The 21,967-nt window shown below is 43.0% G+C and overlaps 1 protein-coding gene across 1 annotated transcript in view; it reads left to right on the forward strand.

The window, feature by feature from the left end:
• jag1b (jagged canonical Notch ligand 1b) overlaps window positions 1-20,738 on the forward strand; it is a 36,651-nt gene extending 15,913 nt beyond the window's left edge. The window contains exons 6-25 of the mRNA XM_014982088.2: window positions 2,404-2,534; window positions 3,491-3,610; window positions 5,140-5,253; window positions 5,342-5,569; window positions 6,035-6,081; window positions 7,314-7,487; window positions 8,176-8,326; window positions 9,375-9,539; window positions 9,630-9,743; window positions 9,872-9,985; window positions 10,139-10,252; window positions 11,915-12,031; window positions 12,706-12,733; window positions 13,073-13,158; window positions 14,225-14,338; window positions 14,442-14,551; window positions 16,360-16,599; window positions 17,747-17,878; window positions 18,086-18,227; window positions 18,881-20,738. Of these exons, the coding sequence (XP_014837574.1) occupies window positions 2,404-2,534; window positions 3,491-3,610; window positions 5,140-5,253; window positions 5,342-5,569; window positions 6,035-6,081; window positions 7,314-7,487; window positions 8,176-8,326; window positions 9,375-9,539; window positions 9,630-9,743; window positions 9,872-9,985; window positions 10,139-10,252; window positions 11,915-12,031; window positions 12,706-12,733; window positions 13,073-13,158; window positions 14,225-14,338; window positions 14,442-14,551; window positions 16,360-16,599; window positions 17,747-17,878; window positions 18,086-18,227; window positions 18,881-19,356 (2,917 nt within the window). The 3' untranslated portion in view covers window positions 19,357-20,738. The remainder of the gene's footprint in view (window positions 1-2,403; window positions 2,535-3,490; window positions 3,611-5,139; window positions 5,254-5,341; window positions 5,570-6,034; window positions 6,082-7,313; window positions 7,488-8,175; window positions 8,327-9,374; window positions 9,540-9,629; window positions 9,744-9,871; window positions 9,986-10,138; window positions 10,253-11,914; window positions 12,032-12,705; window positions 12,734-13,072; window positions 13,159-14,224; window positions 14,339-14,441; window positions 14,552-16,359; window positions 16,600-17,746; window positions 17,879-18,085; window positions 18,228-18,880) is intronic.
• The last annotated feature ends 1,229 nt before the right edge of the window (window positions 20,739-21,967 follow it).

The raw sequence follows: 21,967 nt of genomic DNA on the forward strand, positions 1-21,967 counted from the left end.
GAGGAAAAGCTCCAGCACAGATGGGTATCAGAGGCGCAGTTATATCTCCTCGTCCCGGAGGAGGTCCTGGTGATCAGCTCATTGCACAGATCAGGATTTCACTGCTTGCTTTAGCTGTCTGATTTGGCCATAACTCGCTCACCAATGGATGATCGTGTTTGCTTTTTGCAGCTTTGTTGTGTTTCCCAAGCTTTTGACTGAATCAGATTTCTTGTAGGAGCCTGAAGTATTGGCAGAACAAGAGGTTGACTCGCTTTAGTCTTCTGACAGGTGTGGCTATATTTAAAGCTCAGGGTTTAAACTCTCGAAGCTAGGTCCTCTGTTATTGTAGTCAGTGAGCCGTTTCCCACCACTGGGGCGGTTGTGGTGTGTTTAATAACAGCGGTACATAGCAACACTGGTTTCAGGCAAGGGCAGCCTCCTTGTTCCTAGTTTAATGTCTGCAGTTCCTCAGCAGATGATATTCCTGAGGGTGTTTTTTTTTTTCTTCTTTTTTCTTTCATTTCAGTCCCAGTCCTCTTAGAAAACTATGAAGGAATTTGCTGATGCAGATTCAGTAGCAGGGTCCAACAAAATGTCCCATTTAGGCATGGACCAATATGACGAGATTCATAGTATTGTTGTATTTGGATAAAGAATAAGAACCGAAATGATTTCCATTGTTTAACTGATCTGATCTATGACACAGAATATTCAGAATTATGCAGACGTCATTGTAGGTATTCAATGTTAGAACATTTAAGTCGTTTCCGAAAAGATGTTAAACCACAGGAATGATGAGACTGAAAATGTCTTGCATGATGATGCATCAACATATCAGTTGTTAGCCGGAATTCAGCCTGATCGTCTCAGACCAGTCGGAAAACAAAAAACAATCCTCAACACTCCTCAGTGTGGATGCTGTTATAAAGAGTCAAAAATTTGATCAGTGAGGATTTAAAATGGTCATAAAATGCTTAGAAGGTCTTTTTCAAACATGTCCAGACATGTTTGTGATTTATTTGCGCTGCAAGAAGGCGAGGGAGAGCAAGACTTTCAGCGGAAAGCCGGAAGGCTAAACAGAGTTCGTTTTATTCTTCTTTGATCTTTAAGATGCTGGAATTGGGAATGGGATTGTGTCACAGGTACCCGCTATCAGGCTGTGCTAATACTTCAAAATTCCTTTTACTAAGTGAAGAAAACTGAAATTGCATTATGAGAGATCTGAAAAACTATTTGAAAGGAGTGCATTTTCTATGACGTGTTCAGGCATGTCTGTGGTTTATTTAAACTGAGAAAGAAAAATACTTTTAGCGGATAGTGGGAAAGCTGGACAGAATAGAGCGATATTTCGCCTTTATCCCTTTGAGCTTAAAACTTTTGTTATTGATTTGAAATGCTTAGAAATGTTGTTATCCTTTAAATCAAGGTCTGTTTTGTAGGGAATTGCACACAGAACCTACAGGGGGTTTTGTACTGCTAATAAAACATGCTACAGGCAGTCACATTCACTGTACTAAGTAACTTGAGCTTCTGCCTGAAACCTTCCGATAGAGGATTCGCCCATTTTCAAGAGCGCACAGTGGACTGGTGTTTACTTAAGCACCATGTTTATTTTTACTTTCCACCCGTTTATTTTTTTTTTTTTTAGGCTAATCAGTGCGCCGCTCCCCCAGGGGGACGCTGTTTCCTGTCACTATAGGCTCCACAGCAGCAACAGTATCGCAGCTCCGCCACCTCCAAAGCGCGGACAAATCAGTCACGCTGTTGCAATTATGGAGCCGAGAACAAAAAGGGCAACGTTATCGGTGTAATTATGGACTCTAACGTTTGAGTGGTCAGCAAAGAGTTTATCCTCCTCCTGCTCTCAGCCTCGAGGCGCAGGCCTGCTCACTGACTCATGGGAACCAAGACGGGCAGCAGTGAAACAGCTGAAAGGAGGGCCGAGCGCTCCTCTCTGTGTTAGTGACGCCAGTGCCAAGCCGCAGGCACAGCATCGTTAAAGGGAACGTCTGGTCGCATGCTAATGTTAGCCACCCCAAAGGTCCCATTGGAGCTGTAATTTAGTGTTTTTCTTTGTTTTCTGTTTGGTTAAAATGCTAAGGCACCCATGTCTCCTTGTGCCCAAGTATTGTAAAAATGCAGTTGCATAAACACTCGGCTGCTTAAAATTTATTTGTGGTGTTTATTCTTGTGTGAATACTGCCTCTTTGTTTAGTCCGTGCAGCTCCTGGGCAGCTAATGCTGCTGTGTACTTCATTAGGATCAGATTATTCGGAAGGAATCTGGAATAAGTGGAGGATTAGGATATTTACAGATGCCATGGGGATTTTCTGGCCTTGTTGTAAATAACATTCTGCATGTGCGGGAGATTTTTAATTTTTTTATTTTTGACCTCTCGTCTCGTTTCTGATTGTGTTGCAGGTGTCTGTACGGATGGCAGGGCCTGTACTGCGATAAATGCATCCCCCACCCGGGCTGTGTGCATGGCACCTGCGTTGAACCATGGCAATGCCTGTGCGACCTCAACTGGGGCGGCCACCTCTGTGATAAAGGTTATTTCTCACTCTCCTTAGTTTCGGCTGCATCGACAGTTGCAGTGGATCTCAAAAAGGAACACGTCCCGGTTTAAGGTGGCAGGTTTTTGAAATGTAAAAACAATGATAACCACCTTAAATGTAACCTATGTCATTAATAATGCAACAAAAAAGCAAAACGAATCTATTGGGATGAAAATTCTAAATATTAAGCTTCATCAACTTGATTGTCCAAGTTTGTGCACCTTTAAATATTTTACTAAAGCAAACGTTTTCGTGACGGTGTTCATTAAATCAGATGGTGAGGACATGTCTTGTTTTTAGCCCCTCTCAGAGACCATACAGATATTTGTAAGAAAATGACATTAAGCTGTCCTAAAGTTTTAATTTTCTGCTGATGAATCCATAATTATGTCAGTTACACCTCAGAGCATTATGCTGCCACCAGTGTGTTTTGGGGGGGGGTGTCTGGTTAACACACTGCTGTTTTTGTGCCTAAAATACACTTATGAATTGTTGTAAAGAAATGCTGTGTGTGACCCAGACACATACAGGTGCTTTCTGTTCATGTGGAAGATCACAAATATTTGACCCATATTTGGTCACTCCCCGTGCCAAAGTGTTGGTATATTTACCTAGAAGTGATGCAGAAATCCTTTGTATTCTTTTTCTGACTGATACATTTGTACAATAAGATTTTGTGTAATTTATCTGCCAACTATGGTTTTAAAAAATTGCAAAAATGCTGAACTTTATTCAAGGTTTCAGTCAGATGAAATCTAAATGTGTCTGAACATTTATTAGCTTAATCACTTTTGCATGTTTATTTTCAATTTTTTTCCCCCTCTTGAGTTTTTTTCAGTAGAAGTGTCACGTTAATGTTGCTCTCTGTTAAGGTCACATCACATCAATCTGGCTATTGATAGACTATAGAGCTGTGGCTGTTTTAAAACCTCATTTCTTCTCTCATCCAGATCTGAACTACTGCGGCACTCACCAGCCATGCTTGAATGGAGGAACGTGCATCAACACAGGACCTGATAAGTACCAGTGTACCTGCGCTGAGGGCTACTCCGGAGCAAACTGTGAGAGAGGTGAGGCTCTGGGGACGGATTTTCTCGAGGGGTTTCAGAGTCACGTTTGCAGCTGCAGAGAGCTAGAAGGTTTGGGCTCTGTGAGCCTGCAGACTAAAGGTCAGAGGTGCTCCGGGTTTGTAATCAGAGAAGGTGGTAACTTGCAATAATCTGTTTCCACTTGAGTGTAAGTGCCCTCCTCCTCCTCCAATTCAGGTAATCCACCGATGTTGATCTCCAGAGGCCGGTTGTCCTTTTAGCTTCTTCAGATGAATGCGGTGCTAAGGTTCAGCTGTTGTGAACACTTACCATGGAGATGGTTATTTTCCTCATTAAATCTGAGCCTCGTGAGGTGCTGACAGCTTAACTGCGGGGATGTCAGGAAACGATGCCCTTTGTAACGTGAGGTCTGCTGACCGGGGCTATGGTAGCCCCTCCCCCCTCCTCCTGGCATACCAAGAGATGGTCACCCCTCGCTGCTCTACTCGTTTCTGGAGTAAATCATTCATTTCTGATTCATTTGGGACGCGCTCATCCCTAAACCCGTCCGCGCCTCTCCGTTAGAATGGCGGGGAGTCTGAGGGAAGTCACGCTGCACTGGTCAGGTCAGCATAGCATGAAGTACGGTTTCCTGGCGGACGGCGCTGTTGAGGCGGGTAGTGAGAGGGAGATTGGGGCGGGTTTTTAACGGCAGGCTCTTGGAGCGGGGGAGGATGATCTATGGATGTGTTGTAGTGATAAAGGAAGGAATTTTGGCTGACTTAGTAAATTGGGATTTTATGTGATAAAAAACAAATATTACTGCACAATTGTGACGTGGAAGGATGAGAATTTTATTTTTTTGATGTTGTTGGTATGCATTCATTTTCACTCCCTTAACTTTGAGACCCGTAGTGCGATTCTCTGCGTCCATTTTCCACAATTCGAGAATAGTACAGATTTATTTCACTAGACTGACGGTGAAATGCTTAAAACTAAGTGAAGTGGAATTTACTTCACTTGGAAACAAATTAAAAGAGTAAAATTAATCACTTTAACACCAGCCCAAACTATTAAACTTTTAATAACCATGTTTTTTATGTTCATTTGACAGTAGGTAACACCACAAACATCCAATATCTTTTACTCTGAGGTAGAATTGAGCGCATTCATTTATTAAAAAAAGACTAAATAAGAGGGTTTAAAAAATAACATATTTATAACAATATATATATATATATATATATATATATATATATATATATATATATGGCTGGTGTATTTCATTAACACAGTTGTGTAGTTTATTTTCAATAAAACTGGAAGAAGGTTGTTTTTTTTTTTTTTTGCTCCAGTTGTGGCCCAGGTAGCAAAACATTTGCACTAAAGTACAACCCAGTTAAACCAGCAGGCTTCAGAATATACATTCCATCCATTCTTCACTACTTTATAGTGATCTAACATATAAAATCTACTTGTAACGTGACAAAATGAGAAAAATGTATTTCTATTGTATAAAACGATGCGTTTCTTATGTAACTTGTAAAAAATGTGCTTTTTTTTTTTTTTAGCTGAACACGCCTGCCTCTCCAATCCGTGCTCTAATGGAGGGAGCTGCTCAGAAACCGCTCAAGGCTACGAGTGTCAGTGCGCGCCGGGCTGGAGCGGCCCGTCCTGCACCACCAGTAAGACTGAATCTGCAACGTCTCAACAATTAACAGAATCAAAGAAAACGTAATTCCAGCTTAACCATTTCCACCTGCTGTTGAGCAGATGTGGACGACTGCTCCCCCAGCCCCTGTAACCACGGCGGGACGTGTCAGGACCTGGTGAACGGCTACAAGTGCCACTGTCCTCCGCAGTGGATGGGGAAGACGTGTCTGATAGACGCCAACGAGTGCGACAGCAAGCCCTGCGTCAACGCCAACTCCTGCCGCAACCTGATTGGCAGCTACTTCTGCGAGTGCCTGCCTGGTTGGACGGGGCAGAACTGTGACACCAGTGAGTTGAAAGCTGCAGCTGTTGAGCAGGACACAAGTCCAACTCCTGGCTGGTGTTTAGAAATAATTTCCATTCAGTCAGTCCGTGCTGAATTTACAGCTGCAACATGAAGGCATGAAGCAAAGCAGTGACGCTTGTGCAGTGTAAACTTGTCTGCAGTTCAATTATTAGACTTTTGTGTGTGCGTGTGTGTGTGTCTGTGGTGATTAGGACGGGCTCAAAACAATCTGAGCTTGAGTTTCACTTGGCAGCCGACTGGATTGCTCAATACTCTTGTTGTGCACTTTTGTTTTTCCTTTTTCCTTTTGCATTCCCATCATCCACGTCGTGCACTTTATTCTCACAACAATGTTTTTAAAGGCCCCGGGCGTGAGGAACATAAAGCAGAGACTTGTTTCCTAAGACTAACTATTTACCAGAGCTGTTTAGAATTAATCCTCTGATTTGTTTTTTTTTCCCATGCAGACATAAACGACTGCAAGGACCAGTGCCTGAATGGAGGAACCTGTAAGGTAGGTGACGGGTCAGAAACCATCCGGCTCGGTCGGGTTGTAGCTTCGACTTAATAACAGAGACGTTTACGTGGGCGGTTGTAAAGACAACGGATATAAAAAGTTTACACGCCTATTAAAACTTGATTGGGGTCTGCCTGGACCTTTCAAAAAATGTTTATTCTTCTTCTGGTGAAGACATGTTCTTTGGGGCGTTGTCTTCATCTTCAACCTTCTGAAGTTTGGTGGTTCAGTGCAAACATCGGGTTCTATTTGACTGCAGTTCCAGCTTAAGGAAGATCTATTGCATGGTTTGGTGCTGGCACCGCCATACATAATCTTTTTGAATGGTGGACTAAATTTCATCACAGTGTCATGTTTTTGCAGACTTCAAATAAGATTTTGTTTTTCCAACTGGTTTTCTTGCCACACCTGCCACTCAGTTTTTTATTTTGTGAAGAATAAGGGAGATAGTTGTTACTGGTTCTACACAACCAGCCTCTTTAATGTTGCTGTCGGTGTCTTGGCGACCTCTAGGATCCGTTGTTTCATAGACGATGTATCGACCTCCTTGGTATTGCCACAGACGTACCATGTTTTCACCCTTTAATGCTGGCTGTGTTCAGTGATTTATATCTAATGTTTTGAAAACAATGTTCTGCCTGTCTCCTGATTGACCTTTGACATAGCGATCCGCCTGGCGCTTTTAAGCTCTAAAGATTGACTGAGGAAATGTCAGAAAACATCTACTATAGTTTCTGTCAGGTCTGTCTTTGGGAATCTGTGCCTGCTGAGATTTGGTGTAAGGCCAAATGTTAACTTATGACTTTTTCCCCCAAGATTAATTAAGAATCTTCAGTTTGCTTTCTTACTAAAGCTTGAAACAGGATCTTGAAACCTGGCATTTTAACAGTGGTGTGTAGACTCTTACAATCCGCTGCAGCTGAATCAGATTTCCTCAAGCCAGAGGCTGAATTGTTTCTGTTAAAAATTATAATCAGGAAAGTGTCTTGAGAGGTTTTAAAAGGAGGAATACGCTTTTTCTCCGGCTCACCAGATTAAATTACAGTGAGCTCCACTCGGTTGAGCCCATACCAGGAAAATGTGTTGAAATAATCGTAACATCACCGCCCACCCCCGTCGTTCCCGCTTCAGCTTTGCTCCCTGGTTTCTCAGTTATTGTTTGGGCTCCACTCAGCTGGAGCCATTGGTCACATGCATCCGACGTTGATCTGAGTTTGTGCCTCTCTCAGGACCTGGTGAACGGGTACCGCTGCACGTGCGCCCCTGGCTTTGCTGGCGACCACTGCGAGAGGGACGTGGACGAATGCGCCAGCTCGCCGTGCCTGAACGGCGGCCGCTGTCAGGACGAGGTCAACGGCTTCCAGTGTCTGTGCCTGACCGGCTTCTCTGGGAACCTGTGCCAGGTGAGACGTCCGCACGAACGAAGCACAAGTCCTAAAGGCGTAGGTGGATATGCTAGAAGGAAGAGCATTGAAAAAAAAAAGTTTTTTAGTCTTTATGCAGTTGGGAAGAGGATAAATGTGATTTTAACAAATACTCTGCTCCAGCTAATCGAATCCTTCCATCTATCCTGTAGTTCCATCAATACCATTAGTTGTAACCTTCATCCATCCATGTATCCATCCTCCCTCGTTCCCTCAAACGTTCACTGACAGTTTTGTAACATCATCTTGAGGAACTGTGTAGGACTGGTTCTGTTAACCCGTTGTGGGTTGAGGCTGCTGCATCGTGGCGTTTGCAGCCACACCCTGCTCTCCAGTCCTCCCCTCTTAAAATGGATGGTTTTCTAGAAGCTGCTCCTGGCTGCAGCGCGATGCATTCCTCAGCACTGAAGCTTCGACTCAAGAGGACGGCTCCTGTGTCTCTGCCTCGTTGTTTTTTCTCTCCTCCTCTTTTCCTCCCTGCCTTGTGTGTGTGTGTGTGTGTGTGTGTGTGCGTGTGTGTGTGTGTGTGTGTGTGTGTCCGTGTGTTGTTTCCTGGCACGGCCCAAGTGAAGGATGCTCATGGGGATTTGCTTTGTTTTCTGTAGCAGAAACTATATCGGTTATCGAATTCTCTACTCACCATTCAATCCCTTTTTTCTCCCCTTAGCTGGATATAGATTACTGCTCACCCAACCCTTGCCAGAACGGAGCGCCCTGCTACAACCGGGCCACAGACTACTTCTGCGCGTGCCCAGAGGACTATGAGGGCAAGAACTGCTCCCACCTCAAAGACCACTGTCGCACCACCACGTGTAAAGGTATATCTCTCGCTTTCAGCGACCACAGGCTTTTTCCAGAAAGCTGCTGAAAGATGATCTGTGCGCCGTGCAGTAGTGAAACACTTCACCCACATTTTTCCCACGAGAGCAATACTTGCTTAGTTTTCATACAGTGAAGTTTCTTGGCGGAGTCGAGCAGATTTGATGCTCTCTCCTCTAAGCTAAGCCGTTCCCAATGAGCCCAAACGTGCAGAAATTTCCTGAAGATCTGGCAGAAGCCCGATAGCACCGTGTGTGTTCTCAGTAATGACTTGGTGGGCTACCTCTTCTTTTCCCCTTCAATGAGTGCGCACAGTCTTCAGTGCCTGCTCATGCAATTGAGTGAGTGGACCAACCACAGAGGCAGATACCAGACAGTGGGATTCTCTGCGCTCTTGGCACAAATTAAGCGATTTACAGGGAAGCAAATTCACCTCATGCGCCTAACCTGATCAGACAGGGGGAAAGGAGGGGATTTTAGCGTGGTGGGAAAAAAAAAATACAGTCACTCTAAATTGCTTATGAAAGCATGACCGCTTATCGCTGTTTGTCCCATCAACGCCCCACCGTGACCTTCTCCCCCACTGCTGCAGAGCCGAGCAGAGGCTTCCACTTTTTCACCTTTTGTCACATTACAAACAACTTAACTGAGTGCAGTTTACTCAGATTTCATGAAATAGAAATAAATAAATAAAAAAATGTTGGCGCTGATACAGATGGTTGCTTTTTGTTTTTGAAAATTAGATTTTTGTTGGCAGATTTATGGAACATTCTTGTTCCTGTGAACAGACTATAAAGATCTTCTATATCAAGAAAATTAAATAAAAATGAGGGAACTTCACACTTTTTCATTCTCTCTCAAATATGTTCTTTTCTACTTTTTCATTCAAATATTTCACGTTTATTGTATTGCTCTGCCTGTTTAAAAGAAAAGAATTCACAATTGAATTATTTGATATTTTAATTGGGGGACAAATCCACAAGTATTATCACCTTTTTATTTCTGGTCAGAACTTGTTCCATTAATGTCTGTGGCGTCTTTTTGCAGTGATTGACAGCTGTACCGTCGCCGTGGCATCTAACAGCACGCCAGGAGGAGAGCGCTACATTTCGTCAAATGTGTGTGGACCTCACGGTCGCTGCCGGAGCCAAGCGGGGGGTCAGTTCAGCTGCGAGTGCCAGGAGGGCTTCAGAGGGACCTACTGCCACGAGAGTACGGACGAATTTACCGTCGCCATGGCAGCGCGTCACGTTTGCTCCGCACTGTCGCTGCCGATCTCACCAAGTCTCTCTCGTACTCTAGACATAAACGACTGCGAGAGCAACCCGTGTCGCAACGGAGGCACGTGCATCGACAAAGTCAGCGTCTACCAGTGCATCTGCGCCGACGGCTGGGAGGGCGACCACTGCGAGATCAGTGAGTCACGCCGCCGCCTCATCCTTTCCTCATGTCGCTGCTCAAATCGTCTCAACAGAAAAATGTGTCTTCCATCGCCCGTTTGATATGCCGCCCTCAAATCACACACACCCATCTAATATTTCCAGACATAGATGACTGCAGCACCAACCCCTGTCATAATGGAGGGACATGTCGAGACCTGGTGTCTGATTTCTTCTGCGAGTGCAAAAATGGCTGGAAGGGGAAAACCTGCCACTCACGTAAGAGCCTCCCCCATTTTTTTTTGTTTTCTTTTTTTTTTTTTTTTCCACACCCGTGTTGTCTGTCCGTGCAGGCTCATGGTATGTGCTCATGGCTGTACTCGATTATCTATTACCTTACAAACCCTGAGATTTTTCACACGTACCTTGCAGGTGAAAGCCAGTGCGATGAAGCTACGTGCAACAATGGAGGCACCTGCCATGATGAGGGTGACACATTCCAGTGCAAGTGTTCCCCAGGCTGGGAGGGCACGACCTGCAACATAGGTGAGCAGCAGGCGCTGCAGCTCGGGGTTAATCCTCCACATTTAAGGGGAACTTCTCAGATTTTATCAGGATTTTTGATGCCGCCAATAAAATCCATTGTAATAAATTTCTATTACGATATTGTAGAGTCCAGATGTGTGCAATTTAATCTCAGTACAATTTAGGGCCAGGCGATATGGTTTAAAAATAAAAGCTCAGATGTTTTTTTCTTTTCTTTAGTTTTTTTATTAACCCTAAATTTGATTTCAGACTTTAATCAAATTTTTCCTCACTTTTTTTTTCTTTCTTCTATTTAAATTATTCCTTCTGTGAGTTGACCTCATTTCAAATTCGAAACAAATGGAAGCTGTAACACACGTTGTCAAAAACGGCTCTATTTCTTGGATGGGCTGACATCACTCTGACGTATGGAAACCCAAAAAGTGCAACGGTGGGGAAAAAAAAAAGAAGAGATTTTTCAAAAAAAAAAAAATGAATCCGATAAGTCAGTTAATCTCCCAGCCCTAGTATAAATGGAACCGATCTGTGACGTCCTGAGAGGTTTTGTTAGAGAACATTAATGAACAAATGAAGACCAAGGATCTCAGGGGGCAAGTTATGGAGAAGTTTAAAGCTGGGATAGGTTAAAAAAAAGATCCTAATAGTCAAATGTCTCTTTTCCAGTGGATTGGAAGACCTTCAATCCACTGGAAAATGGAAAGAGTGTGGCACAACTGTAAACCAGAGCTGCAAGATATCTGGAAAAACTTGTCCTGATATGAAACTATGACTGCATGTTGACCTTTGTGAGCTTCTGCATCTCAGCCACTAAAATACATTGTGTGTTTGCATCGACGGCAGGAAAATCTATCGAACCAGGTATTTTATTTGGGAGCAGAAATTGGCATTGCTCTTTAAGTGTTGCAATCCTTCCAAACTTGGCAACTTTGCGATGATTACTGCATAGTGTGCAGCTTTTCTGCAAGCCTTCAAAAACACAATAGTCACACGCAAGTTTGGTGGCTGGAGGAGCCGCAGAGACGCACACCTGAGGTGGGAGAACCTGCTGACAAGGCAACTATCAGTCATGCACTCTACAAATCTGGTCTTGTTATGAAACAGTGGGAAGAGAAAAGACAATCTTGAAAGGAACTTGTGGAAGAAGGGACTGTTCACATGACAAACCCTAACTTTTTGGATTGCATGCACAGAGCTATGTGTGGCTGCATTATGCTGTGGGGATGTTTTTTTTTTTTCCCTAATAAAAATGCATATAAAAAGCATTTTTATATGCAAAGACCTGGCCATAAACTGTTAATTCAATTTAGGTGTGTTGGACAGTGGAGTGCAACCAACCCACTGATTCGTCATATAAAATCTTATTAAAATAAATGATAGTTCAGCCCTGTCTTGTCTCAGATGCTCATCAGCTCTGTTGCGGTTATAGTGATGAATTTTATCCCTCCATTCTGTCAGCACTCCTCAGTTCTCCCATCTTCAGCCCCGCCCATTTCTCAGTGCCGACAGACATCGGCTTAAACTCCCTGATTACGCTGGTGGCACACATCACAGCTGAAGCCAGAGAAGCATCCCAGAATCAGTTTTAACCAACTCATCGAATGTTTAAGGTGTATCCCTGCAATGACCGTTGCATTTATCGCTTTCCTCGCCTCTCTTTCTCAGCCAAAAACTCAAGCTGCCTGCCCAACCCGTGTGAGAACGGAGGAACCTGCGTGGTGAAGGGGGATTCCTTCACCTGCGTCTGCAAGGAAGGCTGGGAGGGTCCCACATGCACTCAGAGTAAGTGGAAAGAACACAGATGGACATTTACTGCTGAATAAATGATCATAAACCTCATGCTGCTTAATGCAAAGGTGAAGTTCTGCGTCTCGTTAAAAGCAGCCGTCATTTTTCCCCCGCTTTTTAAATTTTCTTTATACATTTCTCCTTCTTCTCCATGGCTGATGCCGGCCATGAGAACAGGAGAGAGAGAGAAAGGGCAGAGGAAAGTGAAGACAGATGTTTCTTCCCCGGTCCCACACCCCAGCCCTCTCCCTCTTTCTGTCGTTGCATTCCTGTCCAAACAGTGACATGTCTGCTTGTTCTACAGCCTTCCTGTATTCCCCCAACTTTCCTGGGATCCCTGCCCTGTACGCCTGTAGTCCAGAACATAAATTCCTCTTGCGGCTATTCCTCGTTCAGAGGGGGGGGAGGAAGAAATGGGAAATTAGGGCGTGGAGGTGTACGGTCATTTTTTTTACTATTTTTTTTTTTGTTTTAGTGCTCTGGTAGTAATACAGAGTGATCAGGCAGTGTGGACACATTATGCCTCTGCGAACGCAAGCTCAGACGTGCTTTTCTGCTGCCAATGTGCGCTGAGCACCTCCACATGAGGGCGGAGAGAGAGAAAATAACACCGCACTCACAAGTTCTTCTTTCTTTTTTCCCTCCCTCCCTTTTTCTTTCTTGCACAGATACCAACGACTGCAGTCCCCACCCATGGTAAGTGGAAGCCAAACATTTCCTGTAGATTTCAACTGGTGTAAACAAGCTGCTCCTCCTGTGTGGCTCACCTCACCTGCATGCTTTCTTCCTGCTGAGAATCGGGACGAACACCTCCCTTCATTCCTGGGATGCAATCGCCTAACCCTGTTTTGCAAATTCTTTCACATGTGACTCTTGCTTAACAAAACGCTTTCAGATTTTTAAGCACACTTTTCCCATTATCTATATAGTTATAAAAAAACTGATTCATACATCTTGCATTATTGAGAATCTGATTTTGTTTGTTTAAAAAAAAAAAAAAAATCCAACCTGACATGGTTTGTTTTAAACCTTCAGTTACAACAGTGGGACCTGTGTGGACGGGGACAACTGGTACCGCTGTGAATGCGCCCCAGGTTTCGCCGGTCCAGACTGTCGGATCAGTGAGTATTAAACCTGCCTTCAGTTCATGCCTGTTTTTCAGTAGATGTCTGCAGCAGTAAGTCCGCTCGGGGCTGGAATTTGCATTCTTTCAGCCAGCTGACAGTCGGTGCACAGCAACATAGATAAACATGAAGGCATAATGGGGTAGAGCAAGGTTGCTCTGTTTTATCTTTTTAAGCTTTCAGCTTCTGTCATGTAAATTTAAGGTTCTACATTATCCTGGGAAACTTCGTCTTCTATTTTATGTCATGTTAGCTGTTAATGATTAAAGACTGCTTAAAATATCAGTGTGTAACCATTTTGTTGTTGAAATAAGATTTTAACGTACTGCTATATAAGTTGCAAGATGTTACCTCTGCTCCTAATTTAAAAATTAATGACCGTTTAGGGTAAGAAGGCTGGAATAATATTTACTGATATAATTCTCAAGGAGAACTCTGAATCCTCTAAAAACTCAGACATCTGCCACAAAACTCTGATCGGTGCATCTTTACTTTTGGGCCCGTCAGTCAGTCGGATCATGCCTTGCAGCCGGACAATCAGTCACTTGCAAACGGAAGGTCTAGTCGGCCAATTATCTGAACGCCGGGCTGCAGGCCAGCCTGAGCCATTTTGGTGTCACTCCACCGGGCCGTGTTGGTGTCCCCAGGGGTAAAGCAGCTTAGCGAGCCAGCAGCTAATCAGCCATGCTCTCTGACACTGATTACTCAGACTGTTTTCCCTCTTAAAGGCTTTCAGATGGTCACATTCTTTCCCATTGCAAACCCTTTGTTCTGCTTAGTCCAACCTTTAGCTCCTGCATACCTGCTAATGACGACTTTCTATAAAAGCTCCGGGGGGGGTGGCGGTCCAAGGCTCATTTTAGGCCTGTTTGCTTGTTTAGTTTTCTCTTTTTTTGTTGTTGTTAAATAAACGTGCATAAAGGAGTTTCGATGACGCATGATCCCAAAGAATTAGATTTGAGCACTGATTTAACTTAACTCGATATCTGAACTCTGCAGGTCTGATGCATTTTATTCCATAAGCAAACGATTTCCCCTCTCTCACCCTGCTTCGCCGTAACAGATATTAACGAGTGCCAGTCCTCTCCCTGCGCCTTGGGATCCACCTGCGTGGACGAGATCAACGGATATCGCTGCCTGTGCCCCCCAGACAGAACTGGACTCCACTGTCAAGACAGTACGTCCTCGCAGGATGGGGGACATTAAGCAGATTATTTTGCAAGCAAGTCTCTAACAATATGTTTTTTGTTTGTTTGTTGTTGTTTTTTTCTAAAACGTAGAAACAAGAAAGCATTGCTCTAGTAACGGGCATGTTGCCCCGGATGGAGCCAGCTGGGAAGAAGACTGCAACATTTGTCACTGCTCCAATGGAAAAGTGCTGTGCACAAAGGTATGTCAATGCACAGAGTGAAGTGGTGGACACATTAATCGGAAAATTTGCTAAAATTACTTGTTCCATATTTGTTGATACTAGTATTAATGTAGAGAGTTAAGATTAAGACAGAGTTTTGTTCTTTTTGGCAAAAATTGGCCAAATTGTAATTTAAAATGTCCTGCTATTTCTGCGAGCCCTCCGAGGCCAATCGAAGCTAGCCCACAGCATCACAGATAACCCACCGTACTTAACAGTGAGCATGAGGTTTTTTTTTTTTGACACATTCATCCATTGTTTTATCACAAACCCACCTGGAGAATTTCTTTGCTGAGTAGTTGTGCCTTTGTCTCATCTGAACAAGGTGCACTCACAGTCCCGGTAGACGGTAGCAGGACGGAAAAGGCTTTCTTTCTTCTGACATCACTGCAAACAACAACCTAGGATGTTGATAGCATCTAAAGTTGTTGCTTTGGTGACTGCAAGTTGTTTTTACATAGCTGTCTATCAGCGATTTGAGGGTTTTTTTTCTAGGGATGCTGCAAAATTATTGATTTCTGACTCATTTTTCTATTTTTCCTTCTAAAAAATACATTTTTGTTTATTTTATTATTGATTTATACGTTGAACTTTTGCACTTTCCTCCATTCTACAAAATAAGATTAACTAAGTTCAACACACCATTTTTGAGGAAAACTGTTCTCATTCGATTAAAATTTTAGGCAAAACATTGACGGCTTATGTCAGTTAGTTACAGAGACCTAATTTAATCCTCAGCCAATCTGGTTTGCTGCAGCTCCAGTTTTTTCTCGAAGGCATTTCTTGATTTTATGAAGATCGGCACACATTTGGCTCACTGAAATGCCAGGTTCTTTTGTCTTTATGATTTTGGGGCTTAGCTAAAACAAAGGGGTTATTTTTGCCTTATCGTTTTTTTTCTGGCCCTAAAATAAAATGCATTTATCTTTAAAGGTGGTGTTTGGAGCACCAACAATCAGGATTTGTACTCAAAGTAAAAGTACAAATCCTGATTGTACACTTCCTTGACGTTCAGTGAAAGTTTATACTGCAGCGTTTAGCTGTGAAGTCCACGATGTCTGTGTTTACTGATGACAAAAGCTCCCTGGGGAACCTCACACAAAGTGGTTGTTGACACAAAGGTTGTGTTTGTGGGTGTGTCCTGCTCTCGGCAGTAGGTAGGGCTCGCCACTCACCCACAACAACACGGTTTGTATCTGGGTGGAGCCGGTTTGGGAGCGTCAAATTCTATACTGGGACGATACAGTTTTTTTGTTTTGTAAAGAAACACAAAGGCCGTATTGATAATTGGTGTCGGATGAATTTTCGAGTGAAGTTCCCACACTGGGCCAAACGGAGCTCGGGGTTGTGTTATCATGCTTGGCTATCACTAGATGCACAATGGTTTTAGTAATGCAGCCGGAGGGGAGAAAACGATCGGGAAGTGTAAGATTTTACCATTGTTGCAACTTTTAATGTGTTCATTCCACATGATGCATGCTTTTTGGCACAAGCCGAACTCCCCCCCCCCCCCCCCCGCTTCCTTTTCCTAAATAACCCTGATATTGCGTGGAATTGCATGTGACCTCATCCCTCATGGCTGGTAGGGTTACACCCACAGAGTGGCAAAGAGACTCATTGACGAACTGCGTAATGGGCTAGGAAAAGGAGAAAATGTGAAATGATGTGGAGCTGCAAGACAGACTGAACAAGTGATCAAGGGTGACCCAACCCAAAACGGATCATGTTTTAGGATTGTGTAATTTATGTCACTTTTTTTTTTTTTGTTTCTTTCCCCCTCGCTGCAGATGTGGTGCGGCCCGAAGTCGTGCAAACTCGGCGCCAAAGGCCGAGGCGGATGCCCCCCGGATCAGAGCTGCATGCCCCTCAGAGAAGCCCACTGCTTTGTGAAACCCTGCCTGGAGCTGGGCGAGTGCTGGGGCTCCGGCCTCGCTCAGCCTCGAATCAAATGCCACCCCAGCTCCTCTTACCAGGACAACAGCTGCGCCAACATCACCTTCGTCCTAAAAAAGGAGATCATGCCCGCGGTAAGCTTCCTCGGCACTTAGAAACGAAGAGATTAAATTATCGTTTTGTTTTATTCCTCTCCTGTGGGAGGAGGTCGTAAATGAATTGGATCAGCTCTGTGAGAAGGATCAGGTTTAGAGAAAGCCATTCCACGGGATAACAAGCAACTTAAGAATTCATTCGTGCCATTTAAGTACGTTGAGTTCATAAGGCATGTGAATATTCCTGCTCTTTATAATTGAGTCGTCTTAATCTCCATTTTGTTATTGGAATAAAGATATATGAACACATTAGAAGATTAATTATAGGAGATGACTGCTGAAGAGATGGAAACTGGCAGATTTTCCCCTTGATCAATAGATTTATTAAATGGATCAAAGTGATATAAATGTACAAATAGACTGGCAGAGTTTACTAAAAATCAGCTAAAAGCATGTTTTTTTATTTTATCTGTTTTTTTTTTTTGGTGTGTGTCCTGTCCGGTGGTGTGGCATTCGGTCCTGTTTGAGAGTCGAGGTGAAGCCCAACAGATTTACCCTCATGAGTAGAGCATTACAGCTTTCTTGAGACGTAATAAACATTATTAGAAATTAGTTTGAATTTATTTAACGTGAAATGGGGAAAAGGTTTAAAGGAAAGAATGAGAGATGAGCATAAAGACAATCCAAGTCGATGTCCTGGCAGTCTGCCTCTACACCTGCAGAAAGAAAAAAACAAAAAACAAAAGCAAGAATCCACAGCAACAAACAATACAGATAATTATAACATCATCCAGTTTACACAGTACAAGTTAACACAAGATGCATTTAGTGGCAACCACACCCCAACGTAGAGCGCATCTGAAAAACACCTGAATATAAACAGCTGTGTGTGATTAGAAGTGTTTGCGTGTGAAGTTTCTCTATAAAAGCATCTTTCAATGCATAAATTAAAACAGTTTTTAAGACAGTTTTTTTTTCTTTTTTCTTGGAAAACCCTGGTTGGTTGGTTTCTAGTTATAGCGAGGGACAGACTCTCTACTTGCTGTGTAATTTAAATTAGATAAACTTGAACCACGTCAGATTTTTAACCTTTTTTTTTTTTTTTTTTTGCTGAAATGTCGTCAGCGCTCCAGTTTTAGTCCTAATTTCTTGCCGCATCATTAACTCATCTCTTCTCCGTGCGTAGGGCTTGACCGTGGAAGGAGTTTGTAAGCAGCTGAGGAACCTGAACATAGTGAGGAATTTTTCCTTGGAGCATTCTGTGACTATAACCTGTGACCCGTCGTTCTCGGCCAGCAACGAGATCCACGTCTGCCTGGTAAGTGCCTCCTCCCACTCAGTCTGCCATGTGTTTCTCAGGAAACTTTGCTTTGATTTATAGCCAGCAGTGTAAATTCCCAGCAGCACTTAAAGATGCTTTAATGGGACAGGGCTAGATGGAGTTATATTGGGTGATTGGAGGGGAACAAGGAAATATGTGATGTATAAAAAAAAAACTGATTTTGAAACCTTTCTCTGAATCTAGTCTACTGAAGACCACCGTTTGGACCGCAATCCCATCAAAGAGATCACAGACCGAATAATCGACCTGGTTAACAAGGCCAACGGGAACAACACAATCCTCTCTGCCATTGTCAAAGTTCAGGTGCCAAGACCCAGCAAAACTGGTATGAAACGAGTCTCTCTCTCCCAGACGTGCACACACTTGATCAGTTGATGATGCCACACCTTAAATATGACAGCAAACCGTAAAGAAAAATGTGTTTATTTGAAGAGCATTTCCTTCCCCTCCTACACATGAAACCTCCCAGGTCTGACGTGCAACGGCGGTTAGCAGAGTGTTAAAGTCTAGCCAGACGTTCAGGATTCAGAGCAGGGCTGCTTTGCTGCGTGGATTTCAATGGACTGGTTGGACTTCTGCATGTCCACTGTTTATCCACGCAGTACCAGTAGCCTGTTTGTTGACCAGATGGTGCCTTTCAAAGGCAAATCTTCAACTGTCAACTCATTGTACTTTACTGGATCTATAACAATGCATTACATTTGAATAGAAATCATGCCATCCATTTGAATTTAGGATGTCTCATTGCCATACCCTTCAATAAAACTTTCAACTAGTAAATTCAAAGACCCTGAAAGACCTGCAACAAAAGGGGTTTCTAGAAAACTTGGAATTTGGGGTTTAAACTACAAATTTTTATGTGTAAAGAAGTTTGTAAGCCATGCATTGACATTGTAATGCAAAAAAAAAGTGTTTTTTTTTTTTATTATGTAGAGTTCTTTGGGATCCGACTGACATGTTCTCATCTTCCTCCACCAGACTACCTTGTGCCCCTCCTCTCCTCCATTTTCATCGTCATCTGGTTCCTCCTGCTGGTCTCCGTCTTGCTGTGGTGCATGCGGCGGCGGCGGAAACAGAGCAACCACAACGGGACGCTGCCGAGCGGCTCCGAGGACAACACCACCAACAACGTGCGGGAGCACCTCAACCAGATCAAGAACCCTATAGAGAAGCACGTGGGCCTGACGGTGGCCATCAAAGACTACGAAAACAAGAACTCGATCATTGCCAAAATAAGGACAAATCATCCCGAAGGGGATGAGGACGACAAGGAGAGGCACTTACAGAAGGGCCGCTTCGCCAAACAGCCAGCATACACGCTGGTGGAGAGGGACGAGAAGGCGCCCATCTCCAATCCCAACCCAACATCCAAGCATCCTAACTGGACTAATAAACAAGACAACAGGGACTTGGAGACGGCAAACAGCATAAACAGGATGGACTACATCGTATAGCAGACAGCTGTGTTGCTGTGCAACCAAGCCTTATTCCTTCACACCCAGGTGGTGGGTGAAAACGGGGAGCCTCGGCATGTGTAGTTAATAAAACGGTCATGTCATTTGTTGACCCCGTCAGTATTTTCACATATTCCCCGTGTTAATTTAAGTTTTGACAAGCTGGCTTACACTGGCAGTGACGGTTGCTTTGGTTGGCTGGAAACACAAGGCACTGGTCTACATTTCACCGTAGAGCTACTTGCAAAAGTGTCCTCTTGTGCATTTCATTTCCACTCCCCCCCTCTAACCCCCGGTTTTTATTTAGCGGACAAATGGAAGGGGGCTTCTGGCGTAATTGTTGACTAAAACTACACGACGTGTTCGACACTAGAGCTAATTATTTTTTAGTACATGTTTGAATTCCTTCTAGTTTCATTTGGAGGAAGTGCCTTTTCAGCTTTTAGACTCGAGCAACTGTCAAGAGGAAAAAAAAAGAAAATCCACTTTATTATTTATTTTAATTTTCTGGGGGGAGCAAGAGAGAACAAATGGTTCAGTGTCAGCAGTTGCTGCCAATATGAAGAATTTATGTGACAATTTAGAACTTGTAGATATGTACATTTTTTATTAATCATTGTGTATATTTGATTTATTAACTTAATAATCAAGAGCCTTAAAGATATCATTCCTTTTTATTTATATGTTCTGTCTAGTTTGAAGGTTCTGATAGCTGCAGAAGCTTTCCATTTCTTTTAAAACAATTTTCAAAAAAAAAAAGGCAAATTTCAAATTTTAGAAGACAAGAGACGGGAACTTTACACGCCTGAAAACTCCACTCTTTTTTTTTTTTTATTTCAAATACATTTGACATTTCATTATTTGTTGCCAGGACCTTAATTGAAACCAAGTGAGGTTAGGACGACAAAAAGATCTCCTTCGGCTACGAGGGTTGGACATGGTGGCAGACATATTGCTTGCCACTAATGGATATAAATTCACTCGTAAGGGAACAAAAATTCTTCAGCAGTTTCAGTTTTTTCACCCACCCACGTATTTCAATGGCTGTCGAATTCCCATCTGCTTTAGTCAGCATAATACTTGAACAGCAGGGGGGCAATGGGAACACTGATGCAAACACTGCCTTCCTCTGCTAGAGTGCGCTTTGTTTCTCTGCACATTTCAAAAAACGAAAACAAACACAAAAAAAAAAAAGACGAGGCTCTTTAAAGATCTCATTTGTTAACCCTTTAAGATCTTGGCAACACTTTGTCCTTTCTGACTTGTTTTGTGTTATGAACTTGAGAGTTATGTGTTGATCTGGCAATATATTTTTTGAAAAGTCATATTTATTAAATATTTTGTATGAAAAGAGAATTAAAGTCGTCTTTGTTCTGGAGAAATCGAGTTCAGAGTCTGTGTGTGTGTGTGTGTGTGTGACGCATCTGGGGCCAGAACATGTCAGAGCGCATTATGAGCGTGTTCTCATGCAGCTGGCGTGGGAACCGGAGCTGGAGACACTTCATAGGCTCCCAACGAGGTTCCTGTCCTAATATGTTTACTGCTAATTGTGTTGCGGCCAGCCGGCCGTCCTCACATCGGGTCAAAAGTACCTTCACACCCCATGATCCGCTCACAAGGTTTCCCCTCGTCTGTCTGGGCTTTTCTTTACAAACCTTACAGAAAGGCAGGGATCAGAGTTTAAGGAGAATCTCTTGGGAATATGTTTGACAGGATTAAAACTGAGACCAGGGATTAGCAACACTTCCCGAGGATGACCCTAGAACATTAGGGGACTTGGGCCAAACTGATCTGGCTCCAGCGCACACAACGGCAACTCCGTAAAGCTGTCCCAATCAGTTCTGTGTGTGTGTGTGTGAAAGAAAATAGAAAATAATAAAAATCAAATCAGTTATTCACATGAATAACTGAAAATAAAAAAAAAGGTAAAATATAAAGACTGAATCACCACTTATACCCAAGTAGTCTTTCATATTTGGCTTGAATCCAGAATAAAAGCCACTCTGTATCCCTGAAATGCTTTTAAATTTACGTTATTGCAAATGTATTCCAACTTGTTGAACTTTTATACTTGTCACAGTGCTAAAGTTATAACGGTTACGTATGTCACAGGATAGATCAGGAATATGAAACCTGCAGCTCCAGAGTCACATGTGGCTCTTAACTTTAGTCAAAATTGCTGTTTTCATGCAGTACTGTAAGGATTTTTTTCATCTTTTAGTTCCAAAATGAGCTTTTTTGACAGTTTTCTATTTTTTACATTCCCTTGGAAAAACTGTTGTGTAAAAGTTTGATTTTCTTTATATATATTACAAAAGTTTTCTTTAATTAAAAAAGAAAAATCCCACGAAATAATTTGTTTAATGTTGAATCTTATGCGGCTTTAAGCAAATTTTGTTTAGCTGGATCTAAAACCAAAATGACTCAAGGTTGTAAACTTGCTGACCCCTGGGATGGACCAAGGCAAAGTGGAGCAATAATTATGGGCCAAAAAAAGGAATAGGATGATTCATTAATGTCTAGAAATCTGCAAGTTTGAAAGAGTTCCCCATGAACTAATACCCCTGAATTAAGTGGAGTGTAAGGCACCTAATTAAGTCCAGCTGTGTGT

Source organism: Poecilia mexicana, unplaced genomic scaffold (genome assembly GCF_051168715.1).
Source record: "Poecilia mexicana isolate PSO_F unplaced genomic scaffold, ASM5116871v1 scaffold_15, whole genome shotgun sequence".
Taxonomy (NCBI): Eukaryota; Metazoa; Chordata; class Actinopteri; order Cyprinodontiformes; family Poeciliidae; genus Poecilia; species Poecilia mexicana.